The sequence below is a fragment of the Pseudorca crassidens genome, chromosome 6, assembly GCF_039906515.1.
Source record: "Pseudorca crassidens isolate mPseCra1 chromosome 6, mPseCra1.hap1, whole genome shotgun sequence".
NCBI classification, from domain to species: domain Eukaryota; kingdom Metazoa; phylum Chordata; class Mammalia; order Artiodactyla; family Delphinidae; genus Pseudorca; species Pseudorca crassidens.
The window spans coordinates 134414437-134439229 of NC_090301.1; the positions used below are offsets into that span (position 1 = coordinate 134414437).

The 24793-nt window shown below is 49.0% G+C and overlaps 1 protein-coding gene across 5 annotated transcripts in view; it reads right to left on the reverse strand.

Moving 5' to 3' along the window:
• The window catches only part of CFAP221 (cilia and flagella associated protein 221), an 84194-nt gene that overhangs the window by 11762 nt on the left and 47639 nt on the right, over positions 1–24793 (reverse strand). For all 5 annotated transcript variants that reach the window (XR_010944535.1, XM_067742364.1, XM_067742362.1 and 2 more), the window contains 10 exons: positions 21909–21996; positions 20350–20439; positions 17403–17501; positions 13771–13876; positions 12277–12410; positions 10594–10674; positions 9719–9826; positions 9499–9633; positions 4065–4223; positions 2604–2695 (listed from right to left, as the gene is read on the reverse strand). Coding sequence is in view for 4 of the 5 variants with exons in the window: in XM_067742364.1 (XP_067598465.1) it covers positions 2604–2695; positions 4065–4223; positions 9499–9633; positions 9719–9826; positions 10594–10674; positions 12277–12410; positions 13771–13876; positions 17403–17501; positions 20350–20439; positions 21909–21996 (1092 nt within the window). In the remaining variant the exon portion in view is untranslated. The remainder of the gene's footprint in view (positions 1–2603; positions 2696–4064; positions 4224–9498; positions 9634–9718; positions 9827–10593; positions 10675–12276; positions 12411–13770; positions 13877–17402; positions 17502–20349; positions 20440–21908; positions 21997–24793) is intronic.

The window sequence follows — 24793 nt, forward strand, 5'->3', positions numbered from 1 at the left end:
TGTCAGTAGATTGGCTTTGCTGTGCACAGGCGAGTGGACCCAAGTTTGGTTCGGTAACATGAACTCACAGAAAAGGAACTAATATTTTCGAGCCCCTACCATGGGCCAAATCTTGGTCTCATGTTAATCTCCAGGCAGAGGGGGGCAGGAAGCACCGAGGAAATAACCCGAAGGGAACAGCAGGTGGACAAGCCTAGATTCTGCTTCATTCAGGAAGAGCTTTTTGCCTGGCAGTGCAGGAAGAAGTAAAGGTAAGTGTTCCAGGGTCACAAACTGGATTGCAACGATCTCCTCAAATACCCGGGGAGGGGCAGGTGACGGGTGGTACATACGGGGTAGGTGCACATCGGGGTGAGCCTTCCTACCTCTGCTAAAACGAAAATGTCGAGGCTGAGCGGGGTCTTCACAGCAAGCCCGATCGGCTTGTGTTCCGCACGAGAGGACTGGGCCCAGAGAGCTGGCCACAGAGCGTGGCCGGGGCCACACAGCTCCGGGAGGCTGCGAGCCATTCTGGTGACGGGGAAGAGCCGGCACTCGCTGGTGGGAGTCAAGGGTGCGTGTCCCTGCCGACCCTGGTTGGCGGCGGTGCTCCGGCAGAGCTGGCCACTCCTGGGCCGTGGCAGGGCTCTGCCCCCACTTGGGCTGGGCCTCACCCTGAATCGAAGGGTTTGAGCAGAATGTCGCTGCTGATGGTCATCGTGTTGGGACACTAGTCACATCTGCTCACCAGCGACTCACTTCACTACGTTTTATAAGGACAATGGGCCAAAGAAGCAAACTCCAGGGCTCAGGAGCAGGTCACTGACCAGGCCGTGTCTTAAAGAAAAGGCATCAGTCTACTTGTTTGAGATCCTAGGGCTCTGGAGAGGTGTTAAATGAGCAAATTAGCAAAAAATGTGCTTATTCTAAATTTCCTCCTGCTTTGGTCTAACAATATTCTCATCTACCTGCTCTGTCTCTGTGTGATGACAGCTGTGGGGCCGCCCGGTAGACGGCCAGGCTGGGGCATGGAGAGAGGTGGATCATTTGGGAGTGGATATGGCGAATCTTGGCAACTACAATGTGAAAAATGGACCATGGCTATTTCGGCTGAATTATATGGATTGGTGCCTGCTTTTATTGAAGCATGGCCAATAGCCACCTGTGACATTGACTTTTTAAAAGCGCATCTCAAGAGCTACCATATGATACAGCAGTCCCACTCCTGGGCGTGTATCTGAATAAAACTCTTACTCGAAAAGACACATGCATCCCTATGTTCACAGCAGCACTATTCGCAACAGCCACGACATGGAAGCAACCTAAGTGTCCATTGACAGAGGAATGGACGAAGAAGATGCGGCACATATATACAGTGGCATATCACTCAGCCATAAAAAGAGACGAAATTGAGCTATTTGTAGTGAGGTGGATGGACCCAGAGTCTGTCATACAGAGTGAAGTAAGTCAGCGAGAGAAAAACAGATACTGTATGCTGACGCATATATATATAGAATCTAAAAAAAAAAAAAGGTCATGAAGAACCTAGGGGCAGGACAGGAATAAAGATGCAGACGTAGAGAATGGACTTGAGGACACGGGGAGGGGGAAGGGTAAGCTAGGACGAAGTGAGAGAGTCACATTGACATATATACACTACCAAATGCAAATGTAAAATAGATAGCTAGTGGGAAGCAGCCGCATAGCACAGGGAGATCAGCTCGGTGCTTTGTGACCGCCTGGAGGGGTGGGATGGGGAGGGTGGGAGGGAGATGCAAGAGGGAAGAGATGTGGGGATATATGTATAGCTATAGCTGGTTCACTTTGTTATACAGCAGAAACTAACACACCACTGTAAAGCAATTATACTCCAATAAAGATGTTAAAAAACAAAGATGCGGTACATATATACAATGGCATATTACTCAGGCATAAAAAAGAACAAAATAATGCCATTTGCAGCAACATGGATGGACCTAGAGACTATCATACTAAGTGAAGCAAGTCAGAAAGAAAAAGACAAATGTCATAAGATATCACTTATATGTGGAATCTAAAACTGATACTAATGAACTTATTTACAAAACAGAAATAAACTCACAGACCTAGAAAGCAAACTTGTGGTTGCCAGGGGGGAGAGGGGGTGGAGGAAGTGGGTGGAGACGAATCAGGAGTTTGGGCTCAAGAGATACACACCACTAATTTATAAAAGTAAACAACAAGGGCCTACTGCATAGCACAGGGAACTATATTCGATATATTGTAATAACCTATTAAGGAAGAGAACGTAAAAAAGAATATATGTATACACACACACACACACTCACACACACACACACACACACACACATAACTGAGTCACTTTGCTGTACATCCGAAACTAACATAACATTGTAAATCAACTATATTTCAATAAAAGTTAAAAAAATAAAGTATATCTCAATTAAGATAAAGTCAAGATATGACTTTATACACACCATCATATTCCTCTGGTGAGCAGACTTCCCTCACGATGCACTAAAAGTATGCTTTGACATACTCCTGGCAGGTAACTTCTGAGCTTGCAGCCTCTGCACTCTGCAGGGCACACACACCTCCGTGAGGCGACGGGGAGCTGGGCTTACCTCTGCGTCATCTCTGTCTTCGAGGTTTCGGGCAGGGACGAGAGGACCGGGCACTGGAACCTCTTCCAGGTCATCACTCCAGGAATGACATCCTGTAATAGAGCCGGCACAGGGGGACCACATGTAAAGTTCAGGAAGGACTTCCGTTTCATTCAACTGAATATTTTTCAATCCAAGTTGAGCTCCAAAATGTATCATTCCATTAAGTTTAGTAGAACTTTTCTGAGGCTAAAAACGACAGCTGCTCCAGCAACTGCTGCAACAAGGCAACAGGCATTAAGGCAGGGAGGACGGAGAGGCTCCCGCCCCTGTCTTATGTGGCACAGGGGCAACGGCCCTGGTGCTGGAGGACAGGTCTGGCCTTTCCACCCGTTTTGACTACTGTGCATGTGATGCTAATGCAACATTCAGAGGATGGGTCAGTTCATCAGAGGGCTGTCCAGGCAGGGGTAAGCGCGCGCAAAGGCATGGAAAATGCGAGGAGGGTGCTATCAGGAGAGCACCGAGTGCAGGGCGGGTGACGGGGGTGACAGGAAATGAGGCTGGAGAGGCAGGCTGGTTGTGAAGGGCCTCGTGGGCCAAGCTAATGAGCCTGGAGCTGCTCCCAGGGGCAGCAGGGACCACGGAGGGTTTCCAAACTGGAAAACGACCGGATCGGATTTGTGTGGAAGGAAGGCTTCTCAGGAGGGTGACGGTGCGCTGCTGGGCCCTGGGGTGCAGGACAGGGAGTCACATGGCGCGTGAGGCCAGCCGGTGGGATCCAGGGAGGGCCCAGGGGCGGCTGCCTGCGGGGCTGGGGAAGAGGGAGCAAGCAAGGAGCACGGGGATCAGGCTGGAGTCCTAGAACCAAGAGGCAGGAAGGTGATGCGGGAAGAGGCATGAGGCGGAGCTGGCGGGGCCAGGGCTGAGACAGCCACCCACCTAAGTTAGGGTTTCATCCCGAGCGGAGGGTGCGGGCCACCCAGGAGGTGCCTGGAGGCTGAGATCAGGTTGGTTATTTGGGGGAAGAAGGAGATCTCGGGGGCCTCTTCCTCACTGTGCATTTGTCACATCACCACCTTGCCCATTATGACGTTTCTGTCCTTGTCGGGGACCAAACAAAGAGGGGGGTCATCCCACAGGGTTATGGCCGCCACGTGACTGTTTTTCCATGGTTGCAGCGGGGATAAGATGAATATTAGGCATGACCTTCAAGGAAAAAGAGACTAAGAATGTTGAAAAGGAGGCAACATGAAGCCTGGGAGCTGGGTACGGGCTGTTGGGGATCGTGCTGAGTCCCCACCTGCCCCCCTTCAGGGCTGGGGCATGACAGGGTCCACAGCGCCACGGTTACTGTCCTCGTCCTGCAGCTGTGGCAGCAAACCCTCTACTCCTTGGTTCCAGCGGTGACCCTCCCTCCTTGTGGCCTGCCCGTCCCCGCAGCCCAGAGCCAGCTCTGCCGCTGAGCCGGGATGGCTTTACCATGTGATGGAGAAACTGCTTCTGGGTTAGGGGGATGCTGGAGCTGCAGTGGGACTCCTTGGTGAACTTGTATTTGGGGTGGGTGCACAGATGGTAATCCATCGAGGTTTCCACGTAGGTCAGCGGGTGCTTCACGGCAAATAACCCTGGGCTGGGGTTCTGCGGGAGAGACGAAAAACGGGGTCTCTTTTGTTGACCGGTTTCCTCCTCTGCCACAGCACAGGCGTCAGCTAAGGCTCCCTTCGGCCCCCCCTCCCCCGGCACGCGCATTCTGACCCCGCCTCTGTCAGCCCGTCTGGGAAAGAGAAGCAGGAGAGCAGAGGTGGCTTCAGATGGGCAGTGGTCACGGTCATTCACAAATGTCACTTTTCCGGTTGAAGCGCTTCATTACATACCACGCGGATTCACTGATCTTCCATGGAAACGAGTACAAATGAAACTGCAGCTTAAAGAGCTTAAAGTATTTGTTTCTGAATTTGATCAATTCGGGGGATTTATTAAATAAGGAAACTGGTTTTAAAAAGCAATGAGCTTCTGGTTTTGGAAACGAAAGAATAGCTTCTAAAAAGTAACTTTAAAGAGAAGACAGGGGCTTCCCAGGTGGCGCAGTGGTTCAGAGTCCTCCTGCCGAGGCAGGGTACACGGGTTCGTGCCCCGGTCCGGGAAGGTCCCACATGCCGCGGAGCGGCTGGGCCCGTGAGCCATGGCCGCTGAGCCTGTGCGTCCGGAGCCTGTGCTCCGCAACGGGAGAGGCCACAACAGTGAGAGGCCCGCGTACCACCAAAAAAAAAAAAAAAAAAAAAAAAAAAAAGACAAAGGAGAGGGTGGCATGTGATATATCAGGAAACATCAGCATTTAACATTGTTTTGGTGATGTTTTTAATTCAGGAAGGCTCCATTTGGATGAAGTATCTGGCTTTAAGGGAGTTCCTGTCTTTTACTAATTTTCCAGCAGAACTAATGGAGGCACAGAGCAATTATATCAAAATGTGGAGCCTTTTAATGTTCCTTCTGGGGCCTGTCCAACAAAAGCCCAGCTCTTCTCCCAGACAACATAGCTTTTGGCTCCCTTGTGGTTGTTTAATCACAGATGTTTAGGAACCACTAAGTTGAGATTCTGTTCTTTTTGTTTGTTTGAATAATTAAAAAAAAAATTTTTTTTTTAAAACCCACAGAACTCCACACGACTGACGGGAACCCAGTCTCAGCGCCAAGAAACAAATGTCCCCAACAACTTGAAGACGACGTGACAGCACCCAGAGGAGGGCCCGGCTATCGTGCGTGTGATGAAGGCGTCCCGGCCACGAACGCTGGGCTGCCTGTCCTCCAGTCATGCAGGGAGGCTGACTTGCAGCCAGGGCCACGCAGAAGCTCTTGTGACGACGCACGGATGTAAAGGCAGCAGGACAGCAGGGAGGCGATAACCCCTCGAGGGAGTCAGGAGTGGAGTATCTGTGTGTCCACAGCAGCTCTTCTCCCGTCCCTCACAGGGCCGCACGGAATGGGGACAGGGACAGAGGCGAAGGCAAACCTTGGGTCCCCACCCTGACCCAGGTCAGGGCTGGAGGGCTGGGAGGGAACGAGGGGAAAGGTGGGGCGTGGTGAGACAAAGCCGGGGAGACTGAGGATGCAGAGGAAGGCGGGTGTGGGTGGGCAAGTGGGGGACGCGTCCTGCCGCCACGCAGGGCCCCTTAAATCCCCCAGCGTGCGAGGACGTGCCGGAAGGAGGGGCAAAGGACAGGAGGCAGGGTGAGCACCCAACCGGAGCCGCCCAGGTGCTCTGGGCACAACTACCTCCCCAGAAATGGGGCGAGGGCCAGAATCTGGAGGCTGCTGGCCTCCGCCACCAGGAGTCACCCCTGTGGTGACAAAGGACAATCGGGACAGCCCCTGGGAAGGGATGCCTCAGGGATTCGGGGCAGGATGACAGAGACCCCAGCTGGGCCTGGTCACAGTGTGACCAAGAGGTGGAGTCACTGATGGGGGAGGGGCTGGCAGTCTCACGGGGACGGGGACGGGGGGCAAAGGTGCACAGCACTGGGGTGGGGGGGACACCCGCCGTGTGGCCAACTCTCTGGACCTGCCTTGGGTCAAGTGCAGCAGATGAAATCTTTCTGGAAATGGCCATGCCACCGTCTCTAACAGTTGTCACCCCTCACCTCCCCCAGGGTGGCCATCGCTACCAGAGCAGGAGGTCTGAGTGGTCAGCCCGTGACTATTTTAATTTTAATTTCCCTCAGACCACTGCGTGCATATGGGAGCGGCTCACCCAGGCTGGGAGGATTCGTGGTGAAGAGCAAGGGGGCTCGTGCGGGCCCCTCCTACCCCAGGCTCGGGTCTGGGTTTGTGCCTGGGATGGTCACTAACTCTAAACATCACGCTGCTTCTTCCTCCTCTTGACTGTCGACCTCACAGTATCTGCTGACTCATTACCCCGTAAGGTAAGGGTCTTGCTCGTGTACACAGATGCTCCTTCCGGACTTTGAAAATCACATGGTTATTGTTAGTTTGGCTGCGACTTGCAATGATCCACTGATCCACCCATTTCCTGTTTCATCATCTTTAGTTGAGTATTCCAACTCCCCCTCGGGTGAAATGAAGGCATTCCCACTCCCATGCTTTCTCGTTCCTTTCTTCCTCTCTTCCACAATTTTACTTTTGTATTACTGAGATCGTCAACATCTGCATTCTGGAACCACACCAAGACCAGTATGCTTTGCTCATAAGTTGTCTCTGCAAGCTGGAAACTGGTAAACAGCATTTATTTTGTCTTAACTGTCTAAGTATGTCGCTCTGCCAGGCCAAGCTGAGGCCTGGATTATAGCTTTCTGGTGAAGGTTCACGATCACGACCTCTGGGTCAGTGACAGAGGGAAGTTCTAGTATCAAGGCCAGATGGATTCTATTTTTCAATTTTCTATCAAGTCTTAAAAATCATGCCGATTTCAGTTTGGCTTCCTGCTGGGAACAGACATCGATTTTTAGTTGACTCTCCCCCCTGGAGTTTATAACGGCCTTGCGTTTTGCTTTAGTAACGCGCCTCTATAAAACCCTCCAGCGTCTCCACGGCCTCAGCTGCACCGTCGGTGCGTGGGGTCCACACTGCCCCAGCGTCTCCTCCCCAGAGCCCTCTACCCCATCTCCTGCAGACAGCACACCAAGATATCACCCCAAGACTCCACTGTGGGGCTTCCCTGGTGGCGCAGTGGTTGGGGGGTCCGCCTGCCGATGCAGGGGACGCGGGTTCGTGCCCTGGTCCTGGAAGATCCCACATGCCGCGGAGCGGCTGGGCCCGTGAGCCATGGCCGCTGAGCCTGTGTGTCTGGAGCCTGTGCTCCGCAACGGGAGAGGCCACAACAGTGAGAGGCCCGCGTACGGCAAAAAAAAACCAAAAAAACAAAAACTTCAACCAAGACTCCACTGCAATGCTCTACTCGTTGCGACCAGCATTGCTTGCCTTTTGTTTTTCTTTCTTTTCTTAGGCTTTTCGAATTCTTTCTTTTATAGCCATACTGATGTGTAAGTGATATGCAATAAACTGCCCATGTGAAAAGTATGTAATTTGGTAAATGTTGATGTATGTTACATCTGCAAAACCGGTCTCTAGACCAGCTTTCTCACTTGCAGAGTGGTGAGGGGTGGTAGAGGGTGGGTCTGGGGGAGACTGTGAAGACCCTGGGGTTTTGCAGGGATACCCTCCTCAGGAAAGCCCCTTATCCACTGCCAGCCCAGCAACCGGGACCCTATTTTACATATTGCCCTGCTGTGTAAAATTTCAGCTGGCGACAGGGTGCTGGTGCTAAGTGAAGTCTGAAAATCACTGAGTTAGATGCCCGGTGAGGCCATCCCAGTCCTGACTCTATGTCTGTGAGGGACAGCCCTCCCCCACCCCACAATGAGACTACCAGAACACGCTGTGTTTGTGTTTGGCCAAAACACAAACAGCACAGCTCCCTGGAGGAAAGCAGCAGAGCTCAGAGGAGTAGCCCCAAGGCAAACAACCAGGAAACAGGCAGGCGTCTGTCCCTGCTCTGCCCTTGGGTGCGACCACCGGCATCTCTGCCCTGTCAGAGATTCAGAGGCTCACGTGTAGATTCTCCCAGAGGAGCCTTTCTCACGTAGTGTCTGAGGCCCTTCCTCATACTGCGTGCGTGCGTGCGTGTGTGCGTGTGTTCGTGTGTGTGTGTGCGTGTCCTTACAAAACAGACTGTAACTAGGGCAACTACCGTGGCATTTCGCCGATGATTCCGTTCTTACATAGAACCTCCTCAGATTTCCTGTCTGGCCTTCAGTCTCTTAGGGCTTGGGTACTGCATCCTTAAGGATAAGGGGGAAGGGGGTGCCCCTGAGGGCAGGTGACAGGAGGACACACGCAGGGGAGGGGGAAGAACCGGCTGGACCCCACATCGCTGGGAGACTGGACTCAATTTGGTAGAAGACAGGGAATCAGGCGTCGGTGTGGCAGGGCCACGGTGCCCGAAGATGGGATAAAGAATCAACTAGGCGCCGCGGGACGGGGATGGGGTGACTTTACTTTTTTTCTGTTGTATTTTCATCTTAAAATATATATACAGGGCTTCCCTGGTGGCTCAGTGGTTGAGAGTCTGCCTGCCGATGCGGGGGGCGCGGGTTCGTGCCCCGGTCCGGGAGGATCCCACATGCCCCGGAGAGGCTGGGCCCGAGAGCCATGGCCGCTGAGCCTGTGCGTCCGGAGCCTGTGCTCCGCAACGGGAGAGGCCACAACAGTGAGAGGCCCGCGTACCGCAAAAAAAAAAAAAAAAAAAAAAAAAAAAAAATATATATATATATACACATATATATACATATATACTACCTTTAAAAATTGTGAATCACTGTATTATACACCTGTAACTTACATAATATTGCACAGCAACTATACTTAAAAGAAACACAAAAATACACAGGTGCATATTATAGATAATTAGAAAAGATCATAAAGCTATTGTCATAAAAAAATAAATGCTGGAGTTGTTAAAAGACAAAAACATTGATATTCTCCAAATGATAAAGCAATTTCAAAGATGAGATGTGGTTTAACCCTTGAAATTCCAAAGAGAGAAAAATATTCCCAATTAGTGCTTCTGTCTTCTTTTTCTCAATGTTTTTTTTTTAAAAAACTGAAGTATAGTTGATGTACAATATTGTGTCAGTTTCAGGTATACAGCAAAGTGACTCAGTTATATATATATATTTTTACCAGATTCTTTTCCCCTACAGGTTATGACAAGACCGTGAGTACATTTCCCTGTGCTACACAGTCAGTCCTTGCTGCTTATCTTTTTTACGTGCAGTAGTGTGTGTCTGCTAATCCCACACCCCTAGTTTACCCCTCCCCCCTTTCCCCTTCTGCTTTCTTATGAAGTAACTGCTGGATAAAGGGACAGGGAACAATGACTTCTGCTGATGTCACTTACAAAGATATAAAGTGGGTCGTACTCTGGAGCCCGGGCCAAGGCCTCAGGGAGTCGTATGCTCAGGACGGAGGTCTCGCCGGGGAGCTGGGGCGCGGAGTCCTGCTTGGGCAGGGCCATGACGGCGGTGGCTTCGTCCTGGGCCAAGACCAAGGACAGCACGTTAGTCCACGCGCCAGGGCGGCGGGAAGATGGGACGTTCCCGAGGGTGGGGACCTGTCACCTCAGCTCCTGGCTTCAGGGCCCGGGCAAGCTTCTGAGGCCAGTAGCTGGTTGAAGACCTCTGCACAGAGACCGGCTGGTACCTCTTGATCTGGTACAGCTGAGGAACCTGGGGGAGAGAAGGCAGGCGCTCGAAGCCCTTGGGAGGCACTTCCCAGCCACCTGGGGGTAAAAGGAAGACGAGCGCCACGTTTAAGCAGCAGCTTTGTCAGTGCCGTCCTGGGCCCCGTTCTGGGTCCCAGCACACAGCGGTGTTCACAGTTCCTCGCCCCTGTCTTAGGGCTTAACTCTGCAATACGCTGAACACTGGTTCGTCAGTTTAAAACATGCATATTTCACAAGGACCTACTGGACAGCGCGGGGAGTTATACTCAACATTTTGCAATAACCTAAAAGGGAAAAGGATCTGAAAAAGAATAGATGTGTGTGTGTGTAACTGAATCACTGCACTGTGTGCCTGAGACTGACAAGATACTGGGATTCAACTATACTTCAATTAAAAAAAGAGAAGAAAAAAGAAATAAAGCATGCATATTTTCAAAACCAGAAGTGGCCACACACAAAGGCTGACTCACTTCTGTTCACTTGTGTCTTTTCTTCAAGTTTCTAACGTATGCAGTTCAGACAGCTTCAGATATGCATACTACGTGGCATAGCCACAAATAAAGACCCTGGTTTCCATAAGCCACATCAGGAAAAGAGGATCTGCTACACTTCGCACGTCGCATAAAATAACATAAGAGCAAAACACACACTATGCTACGCGGCATAGTCCGTCATAGAACAAAACTAATAAAAATAGCGCAGTTCAAATTCAAGACTATTCTGTTCATTTCATAAGAAACCCAATTAACAAAACCACATGACAGGTCTAACCTGCAGACTGAAGAAGGAATAGGCCTGCTTGATTTGAATTTCTGAAGGTTTAATTGGAACAGGTCCAAGGCCACCAGGAGCCTAAAATGTGAAAATTCAAAAAAGTGACACATGATCATCGCGGAGCGAGGGCAGCTATGCTTCTATTTCTCCACATTTTGCACGTTACACGAACAGCTCCTCCCTCTAAGTGACCCTTCCCGTGACCACAGCTGCTGCTTCCTGCGAGTGGCTTGGAGGCAGCGTGGGCCCCCGCCCCCCTTGTCTCTTAGGGTGTGATTCTCAGGACGGCAGCTGAGGCCTCTGTCAAAGGATGCAGCCTAACTTCTCCTCTGCCCACTGCGGCCGCTTCCCTTCCACGGGTGCTAATCCCGGAGCACCACCTCACAAATGTCCTGCAGGCGGATCTGCTGCATCACCCAGAGCCTGCAACAGCGCCCCACCTGTGACAGGCACTCAGTAACTACTACGGCTCACCGAGCTGAGACACCGTCGTCAGACTGATACGATGCAATGCGAATGTGCCACCAATTATGAGACATTTCCCAACCTCAAAGGTGCTGTATATTTTAAAACGTGACCTTAGAATAGGTGAAATACAAAATTCTTTATGGACAGGAATGCTGAGCATTCTGTTTTTCATCAACCCTGAGCAGTACAGAAATTTCTGCAGCACTAACTCAAGTACCAAATGAAATGATAAGCTTTGAATTATTAAAAAAAAAAAAGACGGGCTCCACAGCACAGTGATAATCTCTTTGCATCCCTATCACTCTTTCCACCCATTAATTATTGAGTATCAGATAATTCTTAGTGCTTGAAAATCTCAGATTTATCATTTCCTAGGAACTAAATATGCTCATCTTTTAAGTCATTTGATTTTCTAATGCGGAAAACACATGGAATTTCTAAAGTCACTCCTGTAATTCTTGAGTAGATTAACCTGCAAGGCTCAAATCATTTTACAGGATGTGAATGGCAAGTTCATTCTTTGAAACCAAAAAACTGTTTTGCTTGTGCCCTTTCACTATCGATTAAAACACACTTTTTATTGCTAACTACGTGAACTTGGGGAACTCGGGCAACATTTCATTACTGGCTCTGTGACCTTGTGTCCCAGGCTCCTTCTCAGCTGTAAGAGGATAAACCTACCATGTAGACTTGTTGAAGATTAACTGAACTGATAGAACTGAAGCGCTTAAGAAACTGCCTGACTCGTGGTCTGGCCACGATCTGAATTATGACGATGCATCATTTGGCTAACTGTCACACTTCTTGCCACCGAGAGGGAGAGAGGGATGGACCTGTGAGTCCGAGGCTGGCCTGTTAGAGGCTGTGGCCGCCCACCCCCGGCCCCCGCAGACCCCACGCACCCGAGGGCTCGGCTGGGCTGGGCCTGCCTCTTAGTCCTACATCTGCCGCGGCCCTCAGGCCCTGTTCCCCGGCAGTGTGGCAGGGCCCGGCGGCCCCCAGGCTGGGCAGAGCCTGAGCACAGGCATCCCAGGGGCCAGGCAGGGGGCAGCAGGGGCCACTCAGTTTCCCGTTCATCACAATAACTTGGACGCATGTCTGACTTGGGAGCCTCTCAGGAGGCGGCGGAGGGGCAGAGACAGGGCGGGGCTCCCCTTGGCACCTGCCTGCGACCCTGATGGAGCCTGGGCCACCGCAGCCCTGCACACCCACCAGCTCGTCGGAGCCCTGGGGGGCGCTGTAGGCCGGGAAGGCGAAGGGCAGCACTTGCTGGGGTGACACAGAGAAGCAGCTGCAGTAATCGTCCTGACTGACCCGCGCCGGAAGGTGTCTGGAGGAATTCTCGTCTGCGGGTGAAAAACAAAACAGCGCTTTGGGAGAATCGTAAGGTATTTGTGCGAAACCACCGTCTCTGGTTGTGTGCGTGTGTGCATTTGCCACACACCAGTTACTGGGTCCTTGGCACACACCATTTCAGAAAGAACGTGTGTGTGTACGTATGTATGTGTGTAGTCTCGTTTTTAGTTTCTCTTTTGTTCTTTACCTCAACCCCTTCTCCAATTTTTTAAAAATTTTATTTTTACTTCCAAAAAACTATAATTCATAGTGAAGTCTCTCTGATGAATATTCTTTGCCCTTGTCATCAAAGAAAAAGATCAAATTTAAGAAGCATGTAAAGACATTTTACAGGTGTCCATATGTAACTCACAGGTAAATTTTACAATTTTTTTTTTTTTTTCGGTACGTGGGCCTCTCACTGTTGTGGCCTCTCCCATTGCAGGGCACAGGCTCCAGATGCGCAGGCTCAGCGGCCATGGCTCACGGGCCCAGCCGCTCCGCGGCATGTGGGATCTTCCTGGACCGGGGCACAAACCCGTGTCCCTTGCATCAGCAGGCGGACTCTTAACCACTGTGCCACCAGGGAAGCCCTACAATGTTTTTTAAAAGAGTTTCTTTATTAGAAACATCAGCATCAGAGATAAAATAATATAGGAGGAAAAAGGATAATTAAAATGTAATAAAATGTCCTATATTCACAGCAGCGCTATTCACAATAGCCAAGACATGGAAGCAACCTAAATGTCCATCGACAGAAGAATGGATAAAGAAGATGTGGTACATATATACAATGCCATATTACTCGGCCATAAAAAAGAATGAAAGAATGCAATTTGTAGCAACATGGATGGACCTAGAGATTATCATACTAAGTGAAGTAAGTCAGAAAAAGAAAGACAAATACCACATGGTATCACTTATATGTGGAATCTAAAATATGACACAAATGAACTTATCTACGACACAGAAAGACTCACAGACATAGAGAACAGACTTGCGGTTGCCAAGGGGGAGGGGGCTGGGGGAGGGAAGGATCAGGAGTTTAGGATCAGCAGATGCAGACTAGCATATAGAGGATGTCTAAACAACAAGGTCCTACTGTAGAGCACAGGGAACTATATTCAATATCCTGGGATAAACCACAATGGAAAAGAATATGAACATATGTGTCTAACTGACGGAATCACTGTGCTGTACAGCAGAAATCAATGCAACACTGTAAATCAACTAGACTTCAGTAACACTTTTAAAATCCAGTACATGTGATTGATGAAGCCGTGCATGTGTACCCAGCTGACTTCCTAACAGAGAAGCCCGCTGCTCAGGACACATGTGGACGGAAGCGCAGCTGTTCGCAGCCGGCTCTACCTTGTGCTATGGACTGTCCTCCGTGACTGAACCTTTTCTTGATGGCGTCTCTGTGCATGTTACGGATCGCAGTCAGCATGTTCAGCAAGCGGCGCTGAATCACGACCTGGAATTAGAAAGAAGAATGATCTCACACTGTTCGTCGGGGCTCAGTTTGGCATTTAGTTTAGCTCAATTTCCTCAACCACAGCCAGGGGCTGAGGCCACGGATCTATGTGGAATTCCCAGGGAGGGTCACAGTGCCCTGGACGAGGCCACGGGCATCGAGGTCTGGGAAGTGCAGACCCGCCTGAACGCAGAGACCCGGCTGTCGTCTGGTCTTGACCCTCCCAATTTATGAGCCCCAGTTTTCTCATATTTCCAGAGTGGAAGAGTGACTAGTTCTACGGTCTTTCTTCTCGGTATATCTGAGTCGTGACACTGCTGCCATGTTCTTTTCAGAGCTGAAGGACAAACTAAGCAGACAATTCCATAGACATCGGGCAGTGGGTTGGGCGGCGCTGGCTGCACACCGCACGCTCTGCGTCCAGAGCAGGCGCTGCTGGGGGTGAGCGCTCCCTGCGCCCAGAGCTGGGGCCACTCCTTCCCATCCGCCCACGGCCTTGCCACTTATCCAGCGTGAAGAGGTGGCCGCTCCGTGCACAGTCCTGTTCAGGTACTGCGGACACAGTGGGGGGCGGACAAGGGTCCAGCCCGCACAGAGCTGACGTCCTGTTCGTGCGCGTGTGTGGAGTGGGATGGCAGGAGACAAACGAGCACACAAGCTAAACACCATGAAGCAAATGAAGAAGACTAAACACACGGGGGCGTGACTGAGGGGCTGGGAGGGGGTCTGGCCACTGCCGCAGGGACGACGTAAGGAAGGCCTTTCTGGGAGGTGAGGTTCGATCTGAGACTTGAACAATGAGGAGACACTGGCCTTGGAAAGAGTTCTGAGCAGGGGAAGCAGCAGGTGCAGAGATCCTGATTCAGGAACAAAGGAGACATGCTTAAAGGACAGAGAGAAACCCAGTATGGCCTTGTCACCTCGATAAAAATTGCGCCTTTTATTCCAATTGCAATGGGGGGCCTTTGGAAGGTTTTCCCAGGGGCAACGTCCGATCACGTCCAAGCTCTGGGAGGCCTCTTCTGGCTGCGGTGGTCCAGGCAGAGAGGATGGGGCTGTGACTGGGCCGGGGGGATGGCAGGGGCCGTCGGGCTGGGGACGTGTTGGCACATCTAACTGGCAGCACCTGCTGGGGAGTGTGAGGGAAAGACGGAGCCTCCACTCAGAGCCAGACACACAGCTGCTGACCCAGGAGGACTGGCTCCAGAGTGGCCGGGGCTGTCCCACGAGTGTCTCATAGCCACCTCTGTCCCGCACAGGCGCAGAGCCCACCCAGACAAAGCCCCAGCAGGGACACTGGTTTACAGACATCAGCCTAGGCTGCAAGCACTGCTTGAGAGATCACCTGCAACGTAAACTCTTGGAGTCTTCTATGTGTTGACCCACCTGACTTTCATGACAGCCCTGAGAAAGGTCTTACTGGTCTCCTCAGTGACAGATGAGGAAACGAAGGCACAGAGGTCATGGAACTTGTCCAAGATTGGAAAACTCATGAGAAGTAGCATCAAGATGGGAATGTAAACTGGTGCAGCCACTATGGAGAATAGTACGGAGGTTCCTCAAAGAACTACAAATAGAGCTGTGAAATGATCCAGCATTCCCACTCCTGGGCATACATCCGGACAAAACTCTAATTTGAAAAGATACGTGCACCCCAATGTTCATAGCATCACTATTCACGATAGCCAAGACATGGAAACAACTTAAATGTCCACCAACAGAGGAATGGATAAAGACGATGTGGTCCATATACACAATGGAATACTACTCAGCCATCAAAGAGAATGAAATAATGCCATCTGCAGCAACATGGATGGACCTAGAGATTCTCATACTAAGTGAAGTAAGTCAGAGAGAGAAAGACAAATACCACACGGTATCACTTACATGTGGAATCTAAAATATGACACAGAGGAACCTACCTACAAAACAGAAACAGACTCAGAGATGTAGAAAACAGACTTGTGGTTGCCAAGTGGGAGGGAGGGAGGGGGAGGGAAGAACTGGGAGTTTGGGATTAGCAGATGTGAGCTATTATCCAAGGGACGGATAAACAACAAGGTCCTACTGTAGAGCACAGGGAACTATATCCAATACCCTGTGATAAACCATATGGAAAAGAATAAAAAAAAGAATATATATGTATAACGGAATCACTTTGCTGTACACCAGAAATTCACACAACATTGTAAATCAGCTATACTTGAATAAAAAACTTTTAAAAACCATAAAAAAAGAAGTAGCACCAAGAATGAAGGGCAAGAGACTTCCCTGGTGGTCCAGTGGTTAGGACTCTGTGCTTCCACTGCAGGGGGCACAGGTTTGATCCCTGGTTGGGGAACTAGATCCCACATGCTGCACGGTGTGACCAAAAATCAATCAATCCATCCATCCATCAATCAAATACATTTACTAGTGGAAAAAAAGAGTAAAATGATTATCTAAAATAAAAATGAAATAATTTATTAAAGAAAAAGAAAAAAGAATGAAGGGCAAGCAGTCTGTCTCCAGAGTCCGTGTCTCCACCGCTGGTCTCCCTGCCGGGGTGGGGGCAGGAGGGCTTCTGCCCCCCAGGCAGCCAGGCTCCAGTGGCTGGGACGAGAGGTCGACAGGCAGCATAAGATGCAAGAGGCACCCCAAGACGGCCAAGCGCTAGTGCTTACAGGACTGTTTGCTGGAGGAGGGGTAGGCTGAGCTGGCCGAAGGACAGGTGTGGGTGGAGGGAAGGGAGATGGGATGGGGTTTCAGGTGGTGTCCTGGGAGAAGAAGAGGACTGGGGCCACACAGAGGACTGGGACAGCTGCGGGGGGAGCGGAGCCAGGCCAGGGGGCCACCTCACACCCTTTGTGGACTGTAGAGGCCGAGGGGCACAGGAGCACCCCACTGTCCTCTCTAGAAATCACTAACCAGCATCCTTCCATACGGCCCAGCAATTCTGCTCCTAGGTGTACACGCCCCAGAGAACTGAAAACATGTCCACAAACTTGCACATAAATGTCTGTAGCGCCGTTATTCTCACCATGGCAGCCAAAAGGTGAGAACAGCCCAAATGTTTCAACCGATGACTAGATAAAGAGTGTGGTATCTCCGTTCAAGGATGAATACTATTCATCCTGAAAAAGGAATGAGGTACTGAAACATGCTACACCGTGGATGAACCCTGAAAACATGTTAAGTGAGAGAAGCCAGTTACGAAAGGCCATGTATTGTAGGATTCCGTGTATACGAAACGTCCAGAATAGGCAAATTCACAGAGGCAGAAAGTGAACAGGGAAGGGGGTGGGGGGTGGAGAGCGACTGCTGCTGGCGACCAGGCTTCTTTAAGCAGGGATAAAAACGCCCTAAAATCCGATAGCGGTGATGGCCGTACTCCACTAAAAACGACTGGACTGTACACTTTACAGGAGTGAATTTTAAGGCATGTGAATTGCATCTCAATAAAGCTGCTATAAAAAAAACTCACTGTTCAATTTCCCTGTGCTGATAACTAAAGAAATTAAATTTTCAACCTGGTGCTGAAACTTACCTTGCGTGCTGCTTGCTGAAACCGTCTCTGCGCCCAGAACCTGTTGACCCAAGTGTTATTTACGAGCGGATCAAAATTAGGATGAAATTCCCTGGTTTTCTGTGAACACAAAATATAGGTGCATGTTAGATTTAAATTTTAACTCCTGGCATAAAAGCATTTAATAAAAATGTTTCAGAGTTGGATCCCAAACCAAGTTATTATTTGTTCTTCCATTTAATGAGCACTTATTAAGCACTTCTGGTGTACACAGCATTATAGGGAATACTTCTTGGGTTAGGGACCAAAAGTGGAAGACAAGATTTGGGTTTCAAGAAATGTACAATCTAGGGACTTCGCTGGTGGCGTACTGGATAAGAATCTACCTGCCAGTGCAGGGGACACAGGTTCGATCCCCGGTCTGGGAAGATCCCACATGCTGCGGAGCAACTAAGCCCCGTACGCCACCACTATTGAGCCTGCACTCTAGAGCTCACGAGCCACAACTACTGAAGCCCACGTGCCTAGAGCCCGTGCTCCACAACAAGAGAAGCCACTACAATGAGAAGCCCGCACACTGCAACGAAGAGTAACCCCCCTCGCTGCAACTAGAGAAAGCCCGCGCACAGCAACAAAGACCCAACACAGCCAAAAATAAATAAATAAATACATTTATATTAAAAAAAAAAGAAATGTACAATCTAATCTCATTTTCCAAGTGATTTACAATGCCACATCTATCATATATCAAGACTCGATACATATGTGGATCTGTTTCTGTCTTTCTATTTGGTTTCATTTCTCTTTTGCCTATCCGTATGCCAATAATACCACACTGCCTTAATGATCCAACTTGGTCAAAAAGCTTTGTCTCCTTCAGAGAAAGTCCTCTTCCCTGGTTTATTCATTTTAAGTTAAAAAAATTCTTGAGCCTTTGTTCTTTCATATATATACGTATACCTACATAATATTCATGTTCATGTTGTGTATATATACATATATATGTACTTAAAGAGTTATAAAATTCCATGACAAAGCCTACTGAGGTACTAATTGGGATTGCATTTAATCTGTAGATCAATTTGGAAAAAGGTAACATCTTTACATGCTTATTCTCTTCCATAAGACATCTATAAATATCTTTCAATTTATTTAGATCTTTGTTATTGTTTTAATGTAAAGTTTGTAATTGTTAGATTTGCTTCTAGGTACTTGCTTGCTATTATAAATTACATGTCTATTAAAGTATACGTTAACGTTTCATTTCTTGTATATGAAAATACAGTAGATATTCTTGTATAATGATTTTATATGCAATTCCCAAATTCTCTTACAAATTCAGTAGGTTTACTTAATCTGGCAATAGACGCTTTTAGATTTTCTACAATCATAGTTAATTATATCATATAAAATCAATGATCTTTTTATTTCTTTCTCTCCAATACTTATAACTTTTCTTGTATCTTTCTCTTATCATACTGTACTATCCAGAACCTCTAACACAATATTGAATAAAAGAGTTTGTACTTGCTTGTATATACAGTACCTCTAATTTTTCGCCAATTAGAATGACATTTACTGTAATTTTTTTGAAAAATCAATTTATGAGTTTACAAAAGCTTCTGTTTCCCTCATTTGTTAAGAGTTTTCTTTTTAGAAAACTGTGACTATTACATCAAAAAAAAAAGAAAGAAAGAACGAAATGTACAGTCTAGAGCGGAAGAATAAAGTCACACAGAAATCAGAACCCTGCGTCGGGTGCTGGGATGCTGCAGAAGCAGGAGGCCAGACCGTGTGGTCCCCAGTGGAGCCCACGCACCGGGGGCACAAGCGTGTGTGGATCAGTAATGACTGGGAAGGAAAGGGTGTCTGGGGGTGTCGTGACGCCGGCCAGAGCCTTGGGCGCTGCAGGTCACTGAACAGGGGAGCAACGTGAAGACAGTCATCGGAAGTGAGTCAGTCTTGCGTTGGCCCGGGCAGTGGGCCATGGAGGAGAGGGCAGAGGGGCGGAACACAAACGATTCACCTGCAGGATGAGCTGAGGGTGAGCCGTGAAGGTGGACCGGGGGATGGCCTCGTGGAAGAGCGATTAGCACAACTGTGTGGCCAGATGAGATGGGGCGGGGCGGGGGGGGGGGGGGAAAGAGGTAAAAACAGTGCAGGCGTGCAGACCCAGAAGAGAAAACTGAGAATGGTGGAGGTGGGGAGACTGGGAAGCATTTTTTCGTTGTTAAAATTAAAAATTGGGGTAAACAACAAGGTCCTACTGTAGAGCACAGGGAACTATATTCAATATCCTGTGATAAAACATAATGGAAAAGAATATGAAAAAGAATGTATATATATATGTATAAGTGAATCACTTCTGTACAGCAGAAATTAACACAACATTGTAAATCAGCTATGCTTCAAAAAAATTTCTTTAAGTAAAAAAAATTAAAAATTGGGGTTTTAACCAGAAACTATCACATGACAGAGGAAACTCCGGGGGGGGGGGTGGCTACTGTCCCTACTTCACGTTTGAGGACACCAGGGCACGAGGGCTCAGAGGGCTCTTCCCGGGTCCCAAATCTGAGGTGGAGCTGGGACCAGAGCTCTGGCGTCTGACTGGCTGTCTTCTTACAAGGGGAGGGGAGGGGGCCAGGAACCCACCCAGGGACCCACCCTGAGGACCTGCGGACAGGGGCATGGGCAGCAAAGGGGAAGAACAAAGGAGACCAAGAGGAGAAATCGGAGGTGTGGGAAGCAGGGGCCCATATACAAGGCTGTTAATTTCAAGGGAAACAACTACAAATTGATGCCTGACTTGTGGATATGTCATAAGAAAAAACACCCCGAAAGGTAAGCAAATTAAAAACTATTAAAAATCTCTTGGTAAAAGGATTTCTATAAAATTGTTTATATGCTTAAAAAATAAGCATATAAAGAGCTCCTGATAATTAGATTCCAAATAAAGAAAGTTACTTACTTCTTCCAGGTCGCGTACAACCCGTTTCGGGTGAACTTCTGTCTTGAGTCGCTGGAATTCGTCATCCAAAACAGGATCTCCTCTATCTAGCTGGGATTTTCAATCATCAAAAATGTTAAAATGGAATACAAAGGCACACAACTGTATTTCTCTTTGAAACTGGTAGAAACCCATTAAGCCATTGGTCAAAGGCACGTGATCCCTTCCCTTTCCTGGGTGGTGGAAGTTGGGGGTCTGTCCCTTCCATGGAGAGGTGTCCCCGCCGCCTGCTCCCTGGCCCCCGAGCAATCTCCCCTAGCCCGGAGCCACTGGCACTGCCTGGTCGCTCCCAGGAAGGCCGCCGGGCTTGGCTCAGTGTCTCCCCACACCTGCCTCCACGGTGAGAGGGCCGTGCACCTGCACACATGTGTTAGCTCTTGCCTCTCTGTGGTTTTTATTATTTCTGTGTTAGGTAACTTCTAAAACTAGCTTGGCTTTCAGGTATGCTGTTCACAAACATTTTTATAGACTAAATCAGAAGAAATCTGACCAAAACGTTAACACCCTACTCAAAAATGAGAGGATCTACTGGAGAGAACAGGGAACTCTACTCAATATTTTGTAATAACCTCTAAGGGAAAAGAATCTGAAAAAGAATAGATGTGTGTGTGTGTGTGTGTGTGTGTGTGTGTGTGTGTGTGTGTGTAACTGAATCACTGAGCTGTATACCTGAAACTAACACAATGTAAATCAACTCTACTGCAATCAAAGAAAACAAGAAATAACAGATGTCTACGATTGTCACCAGGGTGGTGAGCTGTCCAGTCTGATTTGCACGCAGCAGGAGGTTGAGTTTGAGACGGGGGACCTTAGGTTCAAAGTACAGATTCCGTGGGGAGAGACCCTGAACTCCATGGCGACTAAAAGTCAAATAAAATAGAGGGAATTTAAAGACGGGATTGGCAAACGCGTTGTTAGACGAAAGAGGAGGGAGACTTCTTGTGCCTCTACTTAGACCTACTCACTTACGATGCACACTCAGAATGTAGCATTACTGGCCGCCGCCCCCGAGGGCCTGGGCCGCGCGGTTCCCGTGCCCCCTTGCTCTGCACCCTCCCTCCCTCTCGCTTTTGCTCTCGGTTTCCTGCCACAGGGCGCGGCCTCCAGCTTTGGTCTGGACTTGGCTCTGGCTTCGCTCCTGGTCACTGTCTCTGGGTCTCTCTTACCTTCGTGCTCTGCAGCTCATGCCCAGCATTCCAGCCCAAACCGGAGCCATTCCCTGCCTCTAAGTTGGGCGCCTTTCTCCTCTTTACTGCTTTTCAAACGTATACCGTGTCTTCTAGGAAGCTTTCCAGCTAGATGAGTCCCCTGCTAGCTGGACTCTGAAGCCCCACGCTGCTCAGCAGTGGTCTCGGTGACAGTTACAGGCAGCCTCGATTTACAGTTAACCGAGGGCTGGTTATCAGCCTCCCGTCCCAACTTAATTGTAAGGTTTTCTCTCCTTATATGACATCTTGCATACAGCAGGAATTAACAATGTTCAGTGAAATAAATGACATCGAATTAGCAGTGATCCTGACCTTGTATTTGTTGTTCACTCTCTGCCGCTCCTCAGTAAGGTCTTTTTTAAATTTAAGGGACATGTGATCTTTACCGAGGTGTACCTGCCTGGGGAGAAAAAAAACAGCTTCCAGAACCCATCAGAATACCATAGTCGACTTCAGGATGGAGTGTCTTAGCCATACTGCACAGCTGAAGAGGGAGGACACACCGTGGGGCAGAGAAGCTGCAGAGACCACAGCAACACAACGCGGGTGAATAATGTGTTCCACAAGACGAAGCTCAGCTTCTAGTGACACACACCAAAATATTTATGAATAAAGAAACCTGGATGCTCAACCCCAGTCGCCATTAGGGAAATGCAAATCAAAAGCACAGTGATGGACCACTACTGCACACCCCCTTGGGTGACGATTCATGATGATGATGGTGACAACAATCATAATGAAGGGAAATAACAGGAATGCCAAGGAGGGGGAGAAACTGGAAGCTTCGCACGTTGCGGGTGGGAATGTAAACTGCTGCAGCCGCGTAGAGCACAGCTTGGCCGTTCTCAAAAAGGTAAACATACAATGACCGTACGACCCAGCGATTCCTCTCTTACGCATACACCCACGTGTCCTGAAAAGATAAGTTCCCACAAAAACCTGTATATAAACGTTCGTAGCAGCATTATTTAAAACAGCCAAGAGGTGGAAACCACCCAAGTGCCCACCAACTGGTGAGTGAATAAACACAGTGTAGTATGTCCCTAAAATAGAATCTTATTCAGCCATAAACATGAATGAAGTACTGACAGGTGCTGTGATGTGGACGAAGCTTGAACACACGAATGGCGGAAGAAGCCAGTTACTAAAGGCCATGTGTTCTACGATTGCATTCATGTGAAATAAGGGGCAATGTCACAGAGACAGAGAGCGGATTCGTGGTCGCCAGGGGCTGGGGAAAGAGGACGGGGCGTGACTGTTTCATGCTTATGACGGGCTTCCTTTCTGGAGGGATGAAAATGTTCTGGAAAAAAGTGGTGACAGTTGCACAACACCGTGAACGCGCTAATAATTTCTGGCTTGTACACTTTAAAATGGTTAAAATGGTTCATTTTATGTGATGTGAATTTCATCACACTTAAAACACCTCTGGTATGTAATGTACCCGTCATGGAGTCTGATATGTGTTCAAAGTATATAGTAGCAGAGTTCCCTGGAGGTCCAGTGGTTAGGATTCTCGGCTTTCACCGCCGAGGGCCTGGGTTCGATCCCTGGTTGGGGAGCTAAGATCCCGAAAGCTGCACGGCGTGGCCAACAAAAAAAGAGAACAAAACAAGGATACAGTAGCTGTGGTTTTTAAAGTTCTGGAGAACTGTCTTAGATTAAAGGAAACTAAAGAGATATGAAAACTACACACAAATTGTATGATCTTTGATTGGACCTTGGATTCCCCACTTTAAAACCCAAAACCCCCTGGTATAAGAGTCATTACTGGGACAACAAGGTAAATCTGCATATAGGCTGATTATTTGGTGCTTCATCAATGGTAACCCTCTTGGTAGTGATTATGGTGATGTTGGAGAATGTCCCTGCTTTTAGGAGCTACATGCTAAAGCCTTTAGGGGTGAGGGTTCATGGCACTTGTACCTGCAACTCGCTTTCAAAGGGCTCAGGGGGATAAAGGGTGTGTCTGCGCCTGTGCATTTGTGCGCGTGTGCACGCGCGTGGCGTTAACCACTGACCCTACATCAATGTGTGTGCCTCTTACTGGCGGGGTTAAAATCTTTTAACAAAAAAGTAGGGAGAAAGTATTAAGTGAACAACACATGACCAAAAGTAAATTTAGGGGGCTTCCCTGGTGGGGCTGTGGTTGAGAGTCCGCCTGCCGATGCAGGGGACACGGGCTCGTGCCCCGGTCCGGGAGGATCCCACATGCCGCGGAGCGGCTGGGCCCGTGAGCCATGGCCGCTGAGCCTGCGCGTCCGGAGCCTGTGCTCCGCAACGGGAGAGGCCACAACAGTGAGAGGCCCACGTACTGCAAAAAAAAAAAGTGAATTTAGGGACTTCCCTGGTGGTGCAGTGGTTAAGAATCGCCTGCCAATGCAGGGAACACGGGTTTGAGCCCTGGTCCAGGAAGATCCCACATGCCGCGGATCAACTAAGTCCATGCGCCACAACTACTGAGCCCGCGCACCTGGAGCCCGTGCTCTGCAACAAGAGAAGCCACCACAATGAGAAGCCCACGCACCGCAACGAAGACCCAACACAGCCCAAAACAAATAAATAGATAGATAAATAAATAAATAAACAAAAAACAAAATTTAGGATGTGATTTTGAGTCTGTTACAAAGAAGCATAGGTGGAAGGGAAAACACGAGGGTTAACAGTGGTCACTGTACTAACAGTGATTTCTTTTTTCCTCTTCTACACTCAAAATCTCCAAGTTTCTACAATGACAATGTGTCCACTTTTTTTACAACAGGGAAAGAGTATTTTTAAAAAATGGTCCTGGGTAACCTGGCATACGCCCTGTTCAACTGAGGCCAGACCCCGACTACAGGCTCACACAGGATTCTGTGAATTCACAGAAGGGGCTGTTTCTCCTGAGGGGGTGGCAGGGTGGGGACACCTGGGCCGGCCCCAGAGCTCAGGGTGCATGGCCTGTCTGGGCGGCATGTGGGCTCTTAGTTCCCCGACCAGGGATGGGACCCGTACCCTCTGCAGTGGAAGCCCAGAGTCTTAACCACTGGACCGCCAGGGAAGTTCCTCCAGGAGTCTCCTTTTGAACTCAGTTTAAGAGTTTCTAAAGTTACTTCAGCTGAATCTGTACACGTAGATATGCCTGGTATGATCTGGTAAAAATTTGTAAAAAGGGTTCCATTTTGTTTGCAGGAGCGCAAAGAAGAAGCCTCGCATCT